The sequence below is a fragment of the Trichoderma camerunense genome, assembly GCF_050948025.1.
Source record: "Trichoderma camerunense strain CBS 138272 chromosome Unknown V8C40scaffold_25, whole genome shotgun sequence".
Taxonomy (NCBI): Eukaryota; Fungi; Ascomycota; class Sordariomycetes; order Hypocreales; family Hypocreaceae; genus Trichoderma; species Trichoderma camerunense.
The window spans coordinates 62,253-82,413 of record NW_028145345.1 but is presented as its reverse complement, the minus strand read 5'-3'; the positions used below and the strand labels follow the sequence as shown (position 1 = coordinate 82,413).

At 49.0% G+C, this 20,161-nt stretch overlaps 4 protein-coding genes across 4 annotated transcripts; 3 read left to right on the top strand and 1 right to left on the bottom strand.

Annotated features, from left to right (window-relative positions):
- Positions 1-362: 362 nt before the first annotated feature.
- On the bottom strand, positions 363-3,854 carry V8C40DRAFT_278027 (P-loop containing nucleoside triphosphate hydrolase protein; the record flags this gene model as incomplete). Its single annotated transcript, XM_083221023.1, has 5 exons — positions 363-706; positions 766-2,095; positions 2,164-2,604; positions 2,743-3,558; positions 3,636-3,854. The coding sequence occupies 5 exons, from the start codon at positions 3,852-3,854 to the stop codon at positions 363-365; spliced, it is 3,150 nt and encodes a 1,049-aa protein (XP_083067875.1).
- A 7,092-nt stretch (positions 3,855-10,946) lies between these two features.
- V8C40DRAFT_283765 (uncharacterized protein) lies at positions 10,947-14,662 on the top strand (the record flags this gene model as incomplete). The annotated part of the gene is made up of 4 exons (XM_083222030.1): positions 10,947-11,191; positions 11,241-11,395; positions 11,447-12,610; positions 12,698-14,662. 4 exons carry the CDS (start codon positions 10,947-10,949, stop codon positions 14,575-14,577), a joined length of 3,444 nt encoding a protein of 1,147 aa, XP_083067874.1. The 3' UTR covers positions 14,578-14,662.
- A 112-nt stretch (positions 14,663-14,774) lies between these two features.
- V8C40DRAFT_283763 (MFS general substrate transporter) lies at positions 14,775-16,321 on the top strand (the record flags this gene model as incomplete). The annotated part of the gene is made up of 5 exons (XM_083222029.1): positions 14,775-15,099; positions 15,186-15,492; positions 15,560-15,871; positions 15,931-16,002; positions 16,085-16,321. 5 exons carry the CDS (start codon positions 14,775-14,777, stop codon positions 16,239-16,241), a joined length of 1,173 nt encoding a protein of 390 aa, XP_083067873.1. The 3' UTR covers positions 16,242-16,321.
- Positions 16,322-16,840: 519 nt separating this feature from the next.
- Positions 16,841-18,611, top strand: V8C40DRAFT_257518 (uncharacterized protein). Its single transcript, XM_083218514.1, has 3 exons — positions 16,841-17,041; positions 17,173-18,282; positions 18,355-18,611. The coding sequence occupies exons 1-3, from the start codon at positions 16,876-16,878 to the stop codon at positions 18,474-18,476; spliced, it is 1,398 nt and encodes a 465-aa protein (XP_083067872.1). The 5' UTR covers positions 16,841-16,875; the 3' UTR covers positions 18,477-18,611.
- The last annotated feature ends 1,550 nt before the right edge of the window (positions 18,612-20,161 follow it).

Genomic DNA, 20,161 nt, shown 5'->3' with positions numbered 1-20,161 from the left:
AGACGCTCTGCTGATGTTGACAGAGCGCAGGTTCCGTTGTTCGATTAAGATCTCACATCGGATTATTATTTCGCTATACATACTGCCTGTAGATAGACTACTACTAGGTAGGTAGTGTAGATCGCTGGCACATACAAGTGAGTACCTACGTAAACGCCTTTCGGGGGTCTAATAAAGGTGTACCATTGTCACCTTGGCCAGATAAATCTCACTTAGGACCCTAGTTCAGACTACTCCGAAGGTTTATTCTACCTTAGACAGGGACATGTAATCACTTTACTGGGCGATGTGATTCAGATCGTTTGGGGCACATTTTCGATTGTCCCGAGAGCTAACTAACACTACCTACCAAAATCGCCGCATTACAATGGCGCTATATACTTCTCCAGCCGCTTAGGAGGGCCTGGTTTCGAAGGGCCCGCCTTGGCGGCCGACCGCCGCGGGAGGGTGACGACTCGACCCGACGCTTGCCACCCACGAAGCACATTGTGCAGCATCCCTTCCTTCACCGCATGGGTGGCCGCAGTGGCCTGGACGATCCTGCGTCCACTGGCCGTGGTCTTGGCAGCCGCTCGAAGGTCCACGACGTTGATGTCCCCGAAGACGATGAGGCCGCTCTTTTGCCGGCTGAGCATCACGTTGAGCCGGTTCCGGTCCGTGGTGAAGCCGGGGCCAACTTCTCGAGTCGTGCCCATGATGACGACCACTGTAAAAAGCAGAGTTAGTGACCAATTGAGTTCAGCAGAGAGTGATCGAAGTACTTACTGATGTCGGCCTCGCGGCCTTGAAAGGAGTCCACGGTGGCGGCGGGAGGCATGGCCGCGAGGATGTCGTACTCGGGCTTTTCTCGAAGGCGGTTGACGAGGGCGACATTGGCCGCGTAGGGCGTGATGATGGCTATGTCGGCGGCATTGATTCGGGCCACCTTCACCACGTCGGCCAGGAAGTCGAGGGCATTGGCGACTTGGTCGGGGTTTCTCTTCGAGTGCGTGACCTCGTCGACGATGCACACCGTGCCCTCGCAGTGCACAAAGACCTCGCTCAGCGAGCCAGCAGCCGGAGGGGCCAACCTGGGAAATCTACCTTTTAGGTATCCCTCCAGATTGACCCCGACGGTGTGATTGGCCAGGGCGCTTTGGGTGCCGTACTTGAAAGGCACGTCGCTGTATACCTCACGGTGGCAGGTGTCGAAGAGGCCCTTGGCCATGCGCAGCTGGGTCCGGAGGCGGTAGATGGGCCATCCAGACGCTCTGAAGAACTCGAGGGCCGACATTGTTCCATCTTGGGCCTGGCGATTGCGGTGATTGCCCTCACCGTCCTTTTGATCCTTCGTCATGACGGTCGGTGGCAGTTGCATATCGTCGCCGCCCAAGAGACAAGGGAGCATGGTGTTGCCCCAGACGCGACACAAGTCAGGGCGGTTAATGTTTCCCGCCTCGTCTACGGCGATGCCTTTGGCCCTCTCGTTCTTCCACTTCTCAAACTCCATCTTGCACGAGAGCGAGGGCGTCGTGCAAAGGATTTCGGCGCCGTTCACGAGGTCCTCGACCAGCTTCATAACATCCCCCATTGGCAATTCGGCGGATTTATACTCTTCGAAGCTGATGGCTCCAGTGGCGACGTCACGGAGTGGTTTATACTTGGGGTCCGTGTCGATGCGTGCTTGGACCTCGAAGACGGTCTTGGGGTCGTCTTCATGAAGAGGGGCGACAATCTTCTCGTCGCGGAATCGCAGGGCCTTGAGGAGCCAAAACGACGGAGACAGACCAAGCTTCCAGTGGGCATCGGGCCTCCATTTGCGGTTGGAGGCTGCATTGTCACCAAGGCTTGGATCGCACAACAGGTTCAACAGTGCGCCGTATTCCTCTCCGGGTATATAGCCGCGAACGACAAAGACTCGTCGGGCTCGCGTGCGGTCGCCAGTTGCCTTGCCCTTGTTGCGGCGCTCAGTCACCCTCTTGGAGATGCGATGAAGGCGCTCGGCGAAGTTGTCTGTGGCAACGTGAGTAGGGGCCGTGCCGTAGATTGGGCCAATGGTAGCCGTCATCGCCAGAGTGGCGACCGCTAGGGCTGTCGTCTTGCCGAAGCCAGGTCCCTATATTTGTCTTATGTTAGCGAATTTGTCCGTTTTAAAGGCGCTCTGTTGAAGGGGCAGATACTTACCGCTGTGATGCAGCCAAGCCCGAGAGGCCTTTCACTCAGGTATTTGATGAAGCGTGTTCGGTCCTCAGGCAAAACTTCTTCCATCAGGGCGGTGAGATGCTCGTCAGGCAGTGTAATCAAATCGCTCACTAGGAGGCGATCGGGGAGAAGGAGGTTGCCCAAGTCGGCAATGTTGACGTCGGCGTCGATATGAGCTGTGGCCAAGGCTGCGGCCAGCTGGTCGACCTCGTCCGAGGAGCGCACAAGAACGTCATAGAAGCCGTTGCCGCGCAAGAGAGCTCGGTGGAGGGCCATCCTGAATTTGACGTCTTCAGGGATTGGTAACCGGCTGCCTTGGTCGTCCAATGTCTCCTTGGGCATTCCGAACACGACAGGGTTGGTCGGCCTGGCATCTGGGCGAAAGTTCCACACTGCGTTCACCTTGAGCTTGTAGTCGTGAAGCTGGTCTGGAAATTCCAAGGAAACGCAGTTCTATTGCTCCTTGTCTTTCGCCAGCGCCATGTTGGCTGCTCTGCGATCACCAAACACTTTGACCGGGATGTCGGGTCGCACCATCTTCTCCGCGCGGGGCCTTCGTACATAGAGGACGAGGTCGTGGACATCCGATGGGTGGCTGTCGAGAACGTTTATGCCACGTGAAGCTTCCTGGACGCGGGCTATCCAGGTGACTGCCACTTCATCATCCTCATGGGTCTCATGGTCCCAGACGTTCAATCTGAGCAGGCCAGACTTGATCAGGCGGCGCCATGTCTCTTCGTACTTGTCCATGAATGCCGGGCCAAGTGGTACAATAACGTAGAAGAAATTGCACTCTCCTACGGGGCCGCTTGTGGTTGGGATGAAGTAGGCCCGGAGCGAAGTCTCAGAGATCTCGACGGCAGCCTTGTGGACCCACATGATATCCTGCACTTGAGACTGCGTAAGTGCGGCGAGATGCTCATTGTCATTGTCGAAGTTCCAAGCGCGGGCAAATTGACGACCCTTGGTGGCAGGGAGAAGCTCGGCGTAGAGACCATCATCCCAGAAATGGAGGTCTCCGTAAGGGTACCGGAAAGGACCAGGCAGCCTTTGGGTCCAGTATTTCTCCAAGACCTTGTCGGGAGCGCCGACAACCAATTGGAAGCTGTCTCGCTGGAGGATGTCAACCAACGTGATACCTTCGATGTTACCGTCGTGGTTGATGAACACTTGGCTAAGGTGCTTAGGGTTGGCAAAAGGCATGCCAAATCCCTTCACTGTGGGACGCTCCTTCAGGTACACTTCCAGCAGTGACAAGTGCTTGCTCGATGACGGAAACCTCTTCATAATATCGTCGCCAGGCTTCTCGATCGTAAAAACGGAGTCAAAAGGGAATTGGACCCACAGCTTGTAGTGATCGACGGGCGAAATCTTGTCCTCTTTACGGGTATTTATAAGAGATTAGTAGAGCTCTATTTTCATCAAAGGATGATTCACTCACATGCGTGGCAAACACCGAAACCATCATCTTCATTTTTGGCGCCAAGAGGAATCTCGATGACGAAACCCAGCCAAGAGGTTGAGTCAGTCTCTCTGTGAACGTGAAGCGAGGTAACAATGTAGGTTTCGAGGCCAAGGTCTTTGCCGCCGAACAAGTGGTTGCCGAGGACCAAAGCGCATGGCTTCCAGAAATGGGGGTTGATACCCGCTCCAGCAGACTTTGATTGAGACATGTCGAAATATGGATAGTTGTTTCCGAGTCAAACAATAAGTAATCTCGCTCACTAGGAGGCAAGAGAAAAGAGGAGAGGTGAGGAGAAGTTGGATGCCTGAAGACAAACAACGAAAAACACCCGCTCACTAGGAGGCAGGGGAAGAAGAAGAGAGAAGGAGGAGGAGTCGAATGCCTTAAGACAAACAACGAAAAACACCCGCTCACTAGGAGGCAGGGGAGAAGAGAGGAGGAGGAGGAGTTGAATGCCGTGAGACAAACAACGAAAAAAAACACCCGCTCACTAGGAGGCAGGGGAGAGGAGAGGAGAAGAGGAGGAGGAGTCGAGTGCCTTAAGACAAACAACGAAAAAAAACCCGCTCACTAGGAGGCAGGGGAGAGGAGAGGAGAGGAGGAGGAGGAGTCGAATGCCGTGAGACAAACAACGAAAAAAACCCGCTCACTAGGAGGCGGGGAAGAGAGGAGGAGAGAAAGAGACGTCGAATGTCGTAAGACAGACAACAAAGAACCCCGCTCACTAGGAGGCGAGGGAGAGAAGAAGAGAGGAGAGGAGACGCTGAGTGTCGCGAGACAAACAACGGAAAGAATCCCGCTCACTAGGAGGCGGGAAAAACAAGGCGAGAAGGCGGGCGAGGCGCGACGAAACAACACGATCTTGCTCTACAACGAGGCAAGATCGGGCGACGAAGATAGCGTTGGAGACGAGCTAGAAGTTATCAGCCATCAAATCCATCACAGCATGCTTGGGCAGGTTGAAGCAAGTGTCATCAAGAATAGAATACTATAATGGCGAACTTACCAGGCGAAAACGGCACAACACAAGAGTGAAGAGCCGGGAAGAAGACGATGACTGATGAAGAAGAAGAAGAAAGAAGAAGAGAAAAGAGAAAAGAGAAAGGGAAGAAGAGCAAGTTATCTAGGCTGGGGCACGAACGGTTGCCGGGTGGTGGCCGATCAGGCGTGTGAATCAACAGTGATTCATGCATATGCAGTTCACTTCTTACTCCCTTTCTGATTGGTCAACCAACGAGCCTCATGAGATCAGCAGCTAATCGTGCATATGCGGCTCACTTTTCTTCGCTTTCCGATTGGGCAATGAAGTGGGTGTGGAGTAATTGATGCATATGCCGTTCACTTTTTGCTCCCTTTCTGTTGAGTGAAAAGAATGAATGAGCCTTGATGCAACAGAGGCTCTTTGGCCGGAAATGCCGAACTACAGCCTGGGTTGTGTAGGTTCTTTCTGGAATGCGAGATCAGTTGCGACTTGGCTGCTCAGGTGACGGTCCTGTTATCCATCAAATGTCACTTGAAAGATCAATTTGTGTAGCTTATCGAGATTTCTGTCTATGTAGTCATTGAAAGGTGAGATCAGAGTTGTGCATGATTGGACGGTGTCTTGTGCACATAGAAGAAGACTATCATGAAGTCACTTGTAATGACTTCACAGTGCAGATAGCAGGGTGTGAACAGCATTGGATGTTAGTGCTAGAGATAGCGACGACATTTGAATCGCCGACACATGTTGCCAAGTTAGTCCAGAGTCGCCGACTTCGAGTGCTTGACGCATGCTACATATAATTGAATGAAGCGGCCGCTATCAAAGACAATCTTCTCGAATGTATGGAACTTGATTTACTTGTGGTGTAACAACTTTGAACTCTTATTGCATCTATAAACATCATGATGGCTACCAAGATGGCATAGACATACCTAGCTTATAAGGAGTAAACAATGGCTACGTACCGATTAATTGTCCTAATACCATAGTAGGGCGCCGTGTTACGTAAAGGATATCATGGGTCTGTCAAGGGTCAGTCACAGGTCAACAGAATATGCGTTCATTTCTCCTATGATGGACGGACCATAAGGCTTTGGCTGCGCAACAATGTGATGACAGAAACATAGAAGGCAGTTGCATGTACATGGGCCGAAAGCTTCTTATCATACGCTCGCAAAACAAAGACGAAATGGAGACTCCCAATCGCGTTTATATTGGACCAATGCCTCTATGGAGGAGATCCTCCGCCATCCTTATGAACTATAGCTACCTACTCTGGTATCAAGCAAAAATGGTCATTTGTTGGAGTTGGTGATCTGAGGTGGGATGCGGTACCGTGAGGCTACGACTCTTACTTGAGGTGGCAATAATTGCCACGCGACGTCTGCATTATTTGACGGGAGAAGACAAAAATCGTCAAAATTTTAAGTTGGGAGCTGAATGTCTTTTAAGATTGTTTGGCTTGGCTCTATGTGGGCGACGCCCTGTGTGGTATGTGAGATGGGGATGGCTACCCAGCATTTATTGCTCGCATCTTGAGGTATCATCATTTTACCTCAAACGCTCAATTGTCGGTTGCTAATAATAGGAAGGCAGATGACCCAAGAAATGCGACCCGAATTCTGCGACTGGCCACGTCTGCGGCGCTGAGTTGGCAGTCGCCGCTGACGCCGAACTTCGCCGTGAAGGGGAAATTTGGGGGAATTTATGAGATTGTGACGGCCATGCGTATTCGAATAGTGCCGACTTCAATTTGGTACCCGACTCTGTAGCTGCTATGCCGATAGCACATTGTACGAAAAAGCCTGAAGAGCGATGGGAAAGGCTCAGTGACCCGCCTGGTGTGGCTATAGAGGGAAGTCGAATGGACAAGCCTAAGTAAGGGTTTTCATTCAATTCTTTTGACGGAGCTACAATTTGGGCTTCTTGACTTGGCCTATATTTGGTAACGAATAATGCAGCGATGTCTACAAAGAGTCTCACAAAGTGAAAGCATGGCTTACCTTCACGCTCCAAGTTTCTTCAACGAGGAACAACAAGGGCAAAGGAGGACTACTATAGGAGTAAGTGAGGGCACATTATACTAGTCAGTTGTTCAGAGATATTACAAGCTCCCAGTGGGAGAGAGACTTCGACTGACGTTTCGGCTTGACACCAGAATTTTTAGGTTCATAAACAAATTGGCGGTCGGGCTCCCAGTACATAACTCCCGCTTCAGCGGGAATCTTCAATGAGGTTGAATGGCTGGGTTGCATTCAAGGGCATTGCGTAATACGACAAAACATGGCCTTCGACAGACGGGCATGTCAGGGTAGAACAATCAAGAGTTACCGCAAGTCCACCTCCAAGGGTGATCACGCATGTGATAAAAAGATCAAGAACAAGAGAGCAGTTATTGCAAATACAATAATAATGGACATGACAAATAATTCATAGTTATCTCGTAGGTGCTCTAAAAGTGTCTTTGTGAAGCGAGCTGGGACCTATCAGGGATCCTCCCTATGGGGGATGTCCTCACGCATCGTCTGGCACGTCTCCTTCAGGACACTCTACCGAGGGACATGCTCATAGCTGAGAATAGGTGAACAAAAGACATCTTAGTTTAGTACGCGCTATAAATATGCTGTCATGGAACAAGCCTGTTTTCTTGTGTGCTAATATATTCCATCTATCGGTGCCCTGATTTCGAGAAATCGACCGCAATATTTGTTACCTTGATTCGCGTAGCCTAGCCTAGACTCTAGCTAAGTTACACGCTATATGTACATCGAACATGGGAACTACTAGGTGGGTAGCATATATAAAACAGACTTGATCACGTTTCGCAGATTATCCTGCTCGTTGCTGCCCGTTTCAACAAAGGTAGTAGCCGAAGGATGGATTGTGTAAGGTACATGTAGGCATTTCCATTGCGTCCCACGCATTTAGCAATGATTGTAACAATGATTGTGTGACGCTCCATCTTGGAGAGTTGACTATGAAGATGATATATCAACGCGAGAAAAAGCTCAAATAGGAAACAATTTGACTGCTTGCCAAACGTCAAAATACATGCATGTGGTGTATTGGGTAGTGGCGGAACGAGGGAAAGGGAGATTTGTTGGAGTTGCATCTTCTGAAGACAAACTATTGTATTACCCATGTATATTATAAATGTTGCTGGGTGGCGACGAATAAGAGTTTAATGACAAACGGAACGAACCATAGGTGAGCCAATATCTCCGCTTTGGCAACTCTTGATGGCTACGAAGCCTGCATTTCGTGAGAAACCGAACACAGTAGGATGACGGCCACATGCGATATTGGTCTCGGACCCGACATAGCGGCCTGCAAGCCGCGATGCAAGCGAATAGCATACTCTTCGTTTTCCTAGTACGTGATTCGTCAAGTCAGTCTCGATAATAGTAAGTTAAGAAGGGAAGAGAGCGTCAGAATCCAACGAAGGATGGGCTGGAAACTTAGTTTCGTTTTGAGGAGACACAGCAAGATGCATGACCACCGCGGAATGCATCCGTGGGATGGAGGTTCCTACTGCGCCTGTGACCCAAGGGGAACTCGGTAGCGTCGGGACAAGGTAGTTGGTCATATAATGCCATGCATAGTCGCATTGGGCGCATTGGGCGCTGGTTGAATAAAGGGAGAGGTTTTGATCGTTCGGTTGTCGATGCCAGTGGCGAAGAAGTCATTGGAAGGGTAAAAGGTGAAGGATGCCCTTGGCATGGCTCTAGTGGGCGCGAATCGCGTTGACGTAGCTTTCACTGGACGGCGTCGTGGTATGTTCTCAAGTTGGCATGTTGGCATGACTGCTTCGGTGCAGAAGACAATGACGGATCGCAATCACATGTGTGCTCAGAAGCCAGCACCGATCCCCTTTCAGCTAATGACTCGCTAGGGAAGAATGGGTTGTGCAAGTAATTGAGTGGCGCCGCAAAATCGGGGACGCGATGGTAGATCTTTCGCCAAGGGTACGCGGCGACGCTTTGAGAAGAGCCGGACATGAGAGTCTTCATTCGAGTGGTAATAGCTGGGGATTTAAGGAGCTGATCGATGTTGAAAAGAAGGCGGTAACTTTAGCGATAAGTGATACATAGAATGCCGTAGGGATGGAGGAGGAAGACCGGCCGCGTTTGCATTTTGCGTGATGGTGGCTTCACGGGCCATCATGTGAAGAGGCAAGCAAGCCGGCCCCGAAAAAACATTGATCCGACATTTCGAGAGCCCCTGGGACCAGAAGATGCTCGTCAATGAACGAGAAGATATGCAGGAGGTAAACAACGGCTGTACCAACAGCTGGGGTTGGTAGATAAATAGGAGGCAGAACCGAGGTAATGTCCACTGAGGTGGTAGCAAGCCTGAAGCACGCACCTTTCTGTCGATACCTAGGCTTTGGGACATCGCGTTATCGACAGTATACTCACTGAGAGAAGGAGATTACGTGTAGACAGCTTGAATATCAATAGAGGCGTCAGGGTTTTATAACCATGAAGAAAAGTTCCAACGCGGCCTAACCGGGGAGAGAAGTGCTATTTGCCAATGGCCAAGTGCTGCGAGCGTGGTGTGGTGTTGTATTGAGCCTTTACCGCTCTCCTAGTAGCCCAGACTACGAGATATCGCCGCTTGCATTGCAAGACCAGAGAATAGAGGAATACTGTAGCTGTTCAGCAGCAGATGACACCGAAAGGAATCCCAGATGGCTATTTTGAACCGTGTATGTCTAAATATACGGAGTACTATTGAGGGTTTCGCCCCAGTTGGCACTGCTGGGTCAGTTGTGGGCTTATGTCAACACCTGTCAGTATCTGGTAGGACATAGAATCGCTGTGCGTTTTGCTGGGTTGCAAAAATTCGTGCCGTGTCTGCACCTTTTTTTCTGAAGACTATGGGGATCATTCATTCAACATCGTGATAATGATACGCCAGCGGTGGCGGTCTAGAGAGAGACGCGGCCTCTTCCCCTTCCGAGCTTGAACATGACAATGTAGCTGGAAGAATTTGAGAACTCGGCCATCGAAGCGCTCGAGATTACAGCAGAATACCGCAGATGACGCATGCCGCAGTAGATGGAGCACAGCTCTTGAAATGCCGACAGCGACGACCGTTCCGTCGTTCTCTACACACGGACTGAAAGCTGATTGCTCTGCTCCTTGGCCGCAGCCCCGACTGTGAATCCCCAAGTAATCGACAGCAGCCAAGCGCCGAGATGAGATGCAGTAATACTCAGAATGCCACCAATCCCGTTATGTCCTGTCACTCTGTGAAGGTTGGTCATGGCCCGATGGTTTGCAATTCCTAATACTGACTTTGGGACCGCCAATTAGTGAGCGCCGCGCAATAGATGATTCGCCATCCCTAATGATTACAAGCCATGCGTGTCGGCTTCCCTGATGCAAGTTTGTCTACTGGCGCAACAGTCCGACCATGCATCCAACGAAATCCGCGACAGAGTCAACCACTCCACCGCCAGCGATCCATTAGCATATACAAACTAGAAGGATTTAAAACAGGAATGCGACGAGAAGTCTTTTTTTTTTCTTTTCCCACAATGATTCGACTATGCTGGTAGCCAAAATGAACGAGTACAACTGTACCAAGGCCCGTATCGATAGTGAATCCGGCAGAATGGATGGCGAGATAGATAGAGGAGGAAGGAGCGGACTTACCGCTCAAGGGCCCATAGATTAATGAAAAATGTTCTCGTGTGTCCAAGATTGTGTCTGTATGATGTCTCTGTAATGCGCCAAACAAGTCTTCGTCTTTATACCACTGATAGCGTCCGTCAATCGCGCTCTCCTCCATCTTTTCGGTCGTCAATTGCCGAATTCTGCCTTCGCGTTTTTACTGCTGGAGTACCGGCCTCGTAAGAGTCGGTTTTTTTCCGTGCGGTTTTAGGTACCTTGCCCGTCCTCGTAAGAGACGGTCTTTGTGTGGAGTTTGATCGACCCGTCCTCGTAAGAGACGGTGTTCTTTCTGGTGGTGGTTTAGGCCCGTCCTCGTAAGAGACGGTGTTCTGTGTGGTGGTGGTTTAGACCCGTCCTCGTAAGAGACGGTGTTCTTTGTGGTGGTGGTATAGACCCGTCCTCGTAAGAGACGGTGTTCTTTGTGGTGGTGGTTTGATCAACCCGTCCTCGTAAGAGACGGTGTTTTTTTTCTGGTGGTGGTTTGAACCGGCCTCGTAAGAGTCGGTCATTTCCTGTTTGGTGTTTTTGTCCGTCCTCGTAAGAGACGGCATTCATTTTTTCGTCCTTTCTTCGGTAAGTTCGCGTCGTCTCACTGTCTTTGGTATTATGCTAATAAATGATAGATCCAATCGTCACAATGTCCTCACTTGAGACGGAAGAAGGCATCCCTGCCTGCTGTAAGAGCATCAGGGAGAGCATGAGCTCCTGCGTTTCTGCCAGTTACGAATACGACAATCTTGCTCAACAAATCGCAGAAGCCCGTACGAGGTCTGCAAGGCAAGAGTTGGAAACGAAGATGGAATACCACGCCGTGATCAAGGCGGTGGATTCAAAAACTGGTCTGGACGCCCAAATCGAACTCCTCCGGCTTGTCAAATCAACGTAAGTTGCCGTTCGCTGTTCCATAATACACAGAAACTAATTCGAACAGGGGTTGGTCAACAGTTCGTCGGGCTGTCTCCAAGGCGCTCTGGGAACAGTTCCCCGTCGGCGATGAACATGCTGAGCTACAAGCTCAATTCGAAGCAGATCGCCGGGCATCCATCACTTTAACCGGCAGTATGATTGGTGTCTCCAATCCAAATGGTATGTTTATCATTTTCGGACCATTGCTACATGGATACTAACGACTTATAGCTTTGAGGCTCCCAGGAAGGCAGACAAGACGGCAAACACGGGCCCCCGCACCAGCCACCCGGACCCCACCTGTTATTGCGGCTCCTCCGAAGCGCGACTTGCCGGAACTGGATGCACTGCTGGACACGCCCGCACCAAAAAGGCGTGTCGTAGTCACTCTCGAAACGCCAGCCACTGTCCAGAGGCGTTCAAGTCGTCTATCTGACCAGCCCAAGGTCGATTACTCCCTGACAAAAGAGTCGACCCGGGACAGCGAGGAGGAAGACGAAGAGCCTGATCTCTACAGTGCATCTCCCAAGTCGAAGATCGCTCAAAGGCCCGGTTCATCAATCAACCTTCGCTCGGGCCGCTCCAAGGTTGACGTCAACGCCAAAGACAGCGATTACGAGGGCCCAACCGACGAATCGGAAGAAGAGTCTGATGACACATCCGACGACTTGGGGGTGGGGCCCGCTCATGGAAACCAAGACATCGTCCTAGTCCCGTACGTTGATAAGGATGGCCTCACACGAATTGGGCCCCAGCCAATGCAGCCAGCAGTCCATGTTCGTTGGGCACCCAAGAAAATGGCCTTGAAAGCAATTGCTACCAAGACCACCAGTAACTGGGGTGCGACAGATAGAAAGATCATAATCGCCGATCCCGAAGTTCATAAGGCAGAGATCAAAGCGACCCGACAGAAGCTTATACAATCCTTGAGTGTATATGACGCAAAGGATACCAAGGTTACGCGCCTATGCGACTACACGGGGGTCGAGCTGTCATGGACATCTGGACCACAAAGTCTATCTATGGAGGCCATTTATCCATACGCCATACGCAATGGGCGAATTGCGTACCATACAGCTCATAATATATGTGCAATATCGACAGGCCTGAATTGGGCCAAGGGGAAGAACACGCCAATTTTGTTGCCTCTTGTTGCGAATTGGCTAGATGTTATTGATGCCGACATTGAATTTGAGCAACGCAAAGGGAAACTGGCGTGGGCATTCAACGCTGTTTCAAACGAAAGCGTTATGGCGAGCATGTATGATCTTCGTCTTGGACACAAAGATCAACTCGACAAATGGACACCTTGGGCTTCGGAAAAACAAGAACAAGTCCTCGAAGCCATTCGAACGGGTACAAAAACCAGTGACATCGCCAATGCATTGGATAAATGTGGAGAAGGGGACTTCTTTTATCTAAGGGAAAAAAATGAAGACACTACATGGCGTCCGGACTGGCATAACGATACCTAGAAGGCAGCGAGTCGTCCGGATTTCTACGAGACGCTCTCCAAGGTTGCAGAACAGCATGGCCTATCACACCAGGAGTTTGAGTATTATCTCACCGTCCCTGCACCTGACGGAAATGGCCGGGTCCTGTACCCTTTCCATATGCTATCGAGGCCTGAAGCACAGGCATTAAAATGGAGCTGGAAGTCTATGTTTATAGTTAGCAAAAGAATGGTCAAGATGCTTCCAGAATGCAATAAGCATGCGATTAAGGCCAACCTGGGGGAGTCTGCTCTCAACCCGACAACTTTGATATACTGGATAGTGGCGCACTTCAGTCGGCGAATTCAGCAGACGAAAGCGGAAAGACCTAAGGCAAGCCGGGATGAAATCCTTTTTTACAGTATGCTTGACAGATGGGGGTTTCCGATTGTGCCTTGGATGGGCCACGCTTTCAAGGGATCTCTGTGTAAATTGCAAGACCATGGAATTGCGATGAAATGTGGAATTATCCAGCCAGCTAACGGCGAGAAGTTTGATCCCTTGGTGCATATTGACCTAGATATATGCACGGTCACCATTGATACCTGGATGACCAATAAGGCCATGAAAAAATATGCGACTTCGGATTGGACCTTAGCTCGGGGTCTTTTACGCAGGGTCCCTCTGTGGCACAGTTACTGGCGAGTTGACCTGTCGCTTGGTAACGCGATGTGGAAGGGCACATCAGATGAGACAATTACGCCAATTCCCCCATCACCTGCCTTTAGTATACCTCTGATGCCGATTACACCCTGGATATATGGCCCCGACGGCAACTTGGCCTTCTCAATGTTCAAGTGCGAATACTGTACAGCAAATTTCGATACTGCTGGGTCCCTTGTAGAGCACTGTCGACTTGAGCACGACGATAGCGGTCTTGATCAACTACATAATGGCAACATTGAAGATCAAGATCTCGGAGCCACAGCATACTGGAATAGTGTAACATGCAAGGATTGTGGCAAAGTCTTTAAACTACCGTCGGAGCTTCGCGTCCATACAGCATCTGGGATACACACAGATTCACCACGCTTTGTCTGCTCCGAGTGCGGCAACAAGTTCCAGAGTTTAAACAACTTACAGACACATGAAAAGCGACTCCATGGCATTGAAAGGCTTTCCATGTCGAACCGGAAAGACAAGGAATTGGTAGAAGCGAGCGCATTGGAAGAGGAAGAAGAGGTGGATTTGGAAGGACCACCCTGGATATGCAGCACATGTGGTCTAGAACGGAAAAGCAGGTCCCAGTTGAGGACGCATGAAGAAAGCCATAGTGAGGAAAGGCCCTACAAATGCAGCGACTGTGACAAATCGTTCAAACATCAGTTTGTACTCAACAAGCACCGGAGGGAGAATCATCCGGAGGATGATGAAGAGATAAGTGGCTTCAAATGCAAGGATTGTCACAAATCATATAAATCCAGGAGGAATCTCGACCAGCACCGCAGGCTTCATCATCCGGAGGATGGTGTTGTCCCTGAACGCTTCCAATGCAGCGATTGTGACAAATCGTATAGTCACGCGGAAGCCCTCGCACATCACCGAAAGCGAGAGCATCCGGAGGATGGTGTTGTCCCTGAACGCTTCCAATGCAACGATTGCGACAAATCGTATAGTGGCAAGTATCGTCTCGAGCAGCACCGCATGCATGAGCATCCAGAGGATGGTGCTGTCGTCGAACGCAAACCCTTCCAATGCAACGATTGTGATAAATCGTTTAAAGACAAATGGGGACTCAACGACCACCGCAAGTATAATCATCTAGAGGAAGGTGTTGTCGTGGAACGCGTGCGTTGCAACGATTGTGACAAATCGTTTAAAACCCCGGCTGCCCTGTCATATCATCGTAGAATGAAGCATCCAAAGTAAGATGGGCAGTGTGTCTGAGGCTAAAGTAGTTACATCTTCGTCCCATAGCAATAAAAATATAATTAATGGGCTTCTTATGTCTGTTTGGGGGGCCAATTGCCAATACAATCAGACTCTCGTATACGCTTTTCCTCGGCGCCATCGGCTACCCTATTTATTCGGCTGGACTTTATACCAATTTTGAGATTCCATGCAATATGGCACTCCAGCGTGTCGGCCCACGCAAGTGGATATCTGCCCAAGTATTTGCATTTGGTTTCATCGCAATCATGCAAGTATTTATCAAAAATCGAGGAGGATTTCTCGCTACTCGCCTTCTTCTCGGATTTGCTGAAGCCGGCTACATTCCTGGAGCATGTTATACCTTGTCGACCTGGTACAACAGGCGAGAGCTAGCAAAAAGAGTAGCCATCTTCTTCTTCGGCATGTTTGGGGGTAACGCAATTAGCCCTCTACTGGCTTCAGGTATTTTGCTGCTGGATGGTCACCGGGGCCTCCGAGGATGGCAATGGCTCTTTCTACGTAAGACAAATGGAAACTCTCCTGACCTTGGCGTCTCTTTCATCCATTCTATTTTCTGCTTATTAATGACTAATGCCAGTGTTTAGTTGAGGGTCTTTTTACAATCTGTGTTTCCATAGTCCTCTTGGTTTTCCTTCCAGGGTCGCCCTCTCATCCAAAGCCTCTATTAAGCTCAGGATTAATTAGATTCTCAGAGTCTGAATCAAAGATACTGCTAAAGCGTCTTGAAAAAGATGGCGAAGAGGATCGAAGCGGACAGGGTCTCAGAAAGATTCCTCTCTCAGTTGTGTGGGGCACAGTATCTCACTACCGCCGGTGGCCACATTTCGTCTCGACCTTCGTTGTCTTCTCAACTTGGAGTCCTTTGACCACATATACTCCATCAATCATCATGTACGTTTTTGTCACTGAATGGCGTTAAATCCTTATGCTTGTTCTAACTCGCGGTATATCTCATCAGGTCGTTAGGCTTTGACAGAACAAGGGCAAATGCTCTAGCTGCAGTCGGCGCATTTCTTGCCCTCGCTGTTGTTTTCATGTTTGCGTTTCTAAGCGACCGCACCAATCAGCGAGGTGCTTCTGTGATTGCAGCTCAGACATGCTACTTAATCACATTGATTGTAGCTCGCTCACTTCAGCCTCATGTAGGCAAGTGGTCACGATGGGGTTTGTGGACGGCTGTTAACAGCTTCGCCGTTGGCTACCATCCCGTTCACAATTCCTGGGTTCAACTTAACTGCAACGACCCCAGAGAGAGGAGCATTAGCATCGCGTAAGTTATTCACGCCATGCCCTTCCAACGAGACATTTGTTGATGTTGATATATCGCAGCATGTGGGTCATGTCTGCTATTAGTGGTCTTATGGCCGGAGCACAATACTTTCAAGCAGATGATAAGCCGCTGTGAGTTGAATCATTGTGAAGACAGAATGACCTTTTTTGGCGCAAATACAGTGAGAAAAAAGCTAACCGTAACATGTTCCAGCTATTCAAAGGGCTTGCGCATCATGATCATTATGGTCTCAATAGGAATCGCCAGTGCCATAGTGCAACTCGTTGTCTACAAACGACACAACCAAAGAGTTGCTGAAGGAAAGAGCCAGCGCGAGGCGGGATTAAGCCCCAGATTATATGTACCATGAAGCGACCCGACGTTGCACAAGACCGAATAGGAAGCATTCAGAAAATGTATCGGCGTATTGCCTCCTCTTTCATCCTTCAGTCAACTCAACGTTTGGTCTCCAGCGATAAAAGTCACTTCCAGTAAATGCAGCAGCCTTGCGTCCATTGGGGCGATATATTGGCTAATTGTGTTGTTATCGGTCGCCTTTTAGCCAGCCGCGAGCCCCATGTGAATATCCATCATCTTCGTCATAGAAATGCTCACTGAACGGTACTAATGCCGTCGAAAAGCGGTAAGATGCGCGGCACTTCTTGTTCTTTAGATGAAAAACTCCATTTATTGTGTTTACACGAATCATGATGCCGGTACTTTATTGGTTGATGGATCCACATTGTCTTCTCACGCCATTTTCAAAAAGAATGAGCATTTCGCAAATTTATATACTGAAAGCCCAAGAATAGGCAATTCGTTCCTTGATTATGTTCATTATGTTCCCTGTATCTGAAGCGCATGTCGCTTTGTCCTGCTAAAATGGCCCCATATTGTAGATAGAACACAGCACTTAAATAGAAGATCAACCCCCTCACACGAGATCCAAATCGTATGCATTTTACTCAACAGAAATCCAAGCTGCTGCAAAATAGCACAGTACCATGGCTGATATAGAGGCTGACATCGCCAAAAACGGCTCCGAAGAGCACGTTACCCCTCTGTCGACCCAGAAGCCGCAATGGTACCGCAGTACGCTATTCAACGCTTTCGTGATTGGAGGAGTTGGCTTTCTAGCTCCAGGTCTCTGGAATGCCATGAATTCTCTAGGTACGCATTTATACCACTCTAATTCTCTTTTTGGTGTTGTGTTTTGGTACCCGTTGGATCCACCCTTCGTGATCCAACTCGGAGGAAAACCCACCCCACGGACAACCCCATCTAATGCTTCACCTCAATAGGCGCTGGAGGAGCTGAATCGCCGTATCTCATCAACGGTGGTAATGCCTTAGTGTTCGGATTAATGGGCTTCTTTTGTTTGTTTGGGGGGCCAATTGCCAATACAATCGGACTCTCATATACCCTCTTACTCGGCGCCATCGGCTACCCACTTTATTCGGCTGCACTCTATACTAACAACCGTTTTGGCAATGAATGGTTTGTCTTCGTCGGTGCCGTCGCCTGTGGTATATCTGCCGGTCTCTTTTGGGCGAGCGAGGGAGCCATCGCTCTTGGATACCCAGAGCCTACCAAGCGTGCCACATATCTCAACATCTGGGTATGGTTTAGAACACTTGGACCAATTGTTGGTGGCGCCATTGTGCTGGGTCTTAATGTGAAGACCTCACACAAGGGAAAGGTCGGTTATGTTACCTATATTGTCTTCATCGTCCTGCAGTGCCTAGCGGCTCCCCTTGCTTTGGCTCTGTCGCCGCCGGAGAAGGTTCAGAGAAGTGATGGGTCGCGAGTTATCGTCATGGGGGAAAAGTCGATAATCGCTGAGTTCAAGGCTTTGTATAACACCTCCAAAAAGCGCAATGTCCTTCTCCTCCTTCCCATATTCTGGGCTGCCTATTTCAACCAGTACAGCGGCAACTTTCAAGCATATTATTTTAGTTTGAGAGGAAGGGCGCTCATAGGGTTTGTCAGCAACTTCGCGACGCTCTTTTCTTCACAGATCCTCAGTCTGTGGCTTGACTGGACTCGTTTCTCTGTTAGAAAGCGATTGGAATATGGGTACTATTATGTCGTTGCTACTCATATTCTCTCATGGGTCTATGGCTGGGTAGTATCGGAACAATACACTTCCAATCCCCCCTTGTTGGATTGGAGTACCCCTGGCTTTGTCAAAGGCTTCTTTGTTCTCTTCCTGTGGAGCTTTTCACAGCAGGCGGCCCAGAGCTGGCTATACTATCTTGTAGCTACCATGACAGATAACGTGTCAGAGCTCACTCGATTGACGGGTATTTTGCGTGGCCAGGAGAGCTTTGCCCAGGCTGTGTCATATGGACTCAATACGAAGAACTGGTATGGGGGACGAGTGCCGCTGGCTGTAAACACAATTCTTCTTGGTACGTCAAGCTAACTGATGTCTGAACTTGAGAAAAGCACGACAAATTTCTAACTTGGCACTTTTTTTGTAGGATTGGCGGTTGTTCCAACTTATCTTGTCGTTCGTAGCCACAATCCTGACGAGACTGATACCGATCGAGCAGGGAAGTCGCCACAAGCAAGCGATGAACTATTGGAAACAGAGAAACAATAGGCCAGTATAGATATGGAGATCTGTATGTTAGAAAACGGGATGGCCAAGAATCAAAGGGAGAGTGGCATTAAAAAATGAGAAGAGAGCTCAGACCTTTCACAGTCAGCATCCATCCATCTATAGTATGCCTTTCACGGTCTTCTGATCTTTAATGAGATACCCACTTAAAGCTATAATGTATCCTTGATATATCCATCATGCGGCGTAATGAAGCGGATTAAAGTCTCTCCAAATCGATCAACTCCAATTGAGGTGGCGAAGTATGCAGAACGTATAGCGCACCAATACAGAAGGAGATGCATAGCACATGTCGATCGTCAAAGAGTACTCTATATTTGGTTCATTGGCAATTCGATATAAGTTATTCCGACATGACTATGCAGACAAGCAAGGGTCAGAAAAAGCGAAACCGCAAAATGAATACGCACATACATTCAGTAATTTGAGCACCGGCTCAGTACTCAACTCACCGAGGAGTGCTTTTGTAGGAGAATGCCAATTCAGCTAACACCTGGATTTTAATACATAAATAAAGTAGTAGTTACTAAATAAATATAGATATAATAGCAACTACTAGAGAAATGACATATAGTAGCAGTCACTAGAGAAATGTAGATATAGCAGGTATGTCCTTTGTACTGTATGGTTCAACTTGTGTGTGCTCGAAATCGTCTCGGTCTCGGTTTTCTGTCCTCCGCTTGGCAGAGTTATCGTATGTAATGATTCTTCATGGGTGATGTGTATCAAAACGTATTATATAAGTTCTAGATCCCATGGCGTGTTGTGTCAAAAATTGGATCTCTGTAATCAAGTGGTAAGTAGAAGTGCAATGAGTAAGATGAATGGTTTGAAGGACAACCAGCCTTCCGAAAGCGAGACAAGTATGGAGTATTGATTCGTTTAATTTTGCTTCCAGCCCGCGCCCATCAACGATCCAAGCCATCCATCCGGTCAATCCGCTAAGTCTGCGAAACTCCCTCCAGTATAGCAGCGTCAGCTAGTGGAGCGTGTCATATGCGGTGAGATCTAGTGGGGTATTGGTGTTATAATATCGCTGATTGTATATGCGCTTGCTAATTAACTGACATTTTGAAGGCCTCGGGCCGGCAGTTAATAATAGAGATGAAGGAGAACGAGGAAATGTCAGCAAAGGAAAGACTTGCTATTACCTCAGGTTACTGGAAAAGGCCTGCTAATACTTCAGGCCGCTAAAAAAAAAGATACACAAGAGTATGCAAACAGACATAAGCGAAAAATATATTTCTCATAGTAAATACTATAAAAAATACATCTAGTCTACAACCTTTACAATATCTATAGTCTAGCAACATCTGCAAACCTAAGAAGGGCCATGTTCCACCTCATAGGCCTAACCAATTCTCCTTAAGGTGCTCATCAAATCATTCCACACAGTAAAGAAGCTAGTGAGCTAGAGAAGCGCGATACCGTATCAACTGATCGTAGAACGCTGACGCTTGGCAACTTGAAAAGGGAGGTAACAGAAAAGCCCACATACACGAATCAACCATTAAACTGCCAGATCGAGTCTATGTAATTGAAACAGTAGGCACCATCATCCCTAATCTCCAAAAGGAAGCTGTTAACTAAGCCAAGCATCATACGAAGGCAGATCTCTGCCATTTCAGCCGTCTTACACTAGTATTATTTGTCTTATTTGTCTTGCA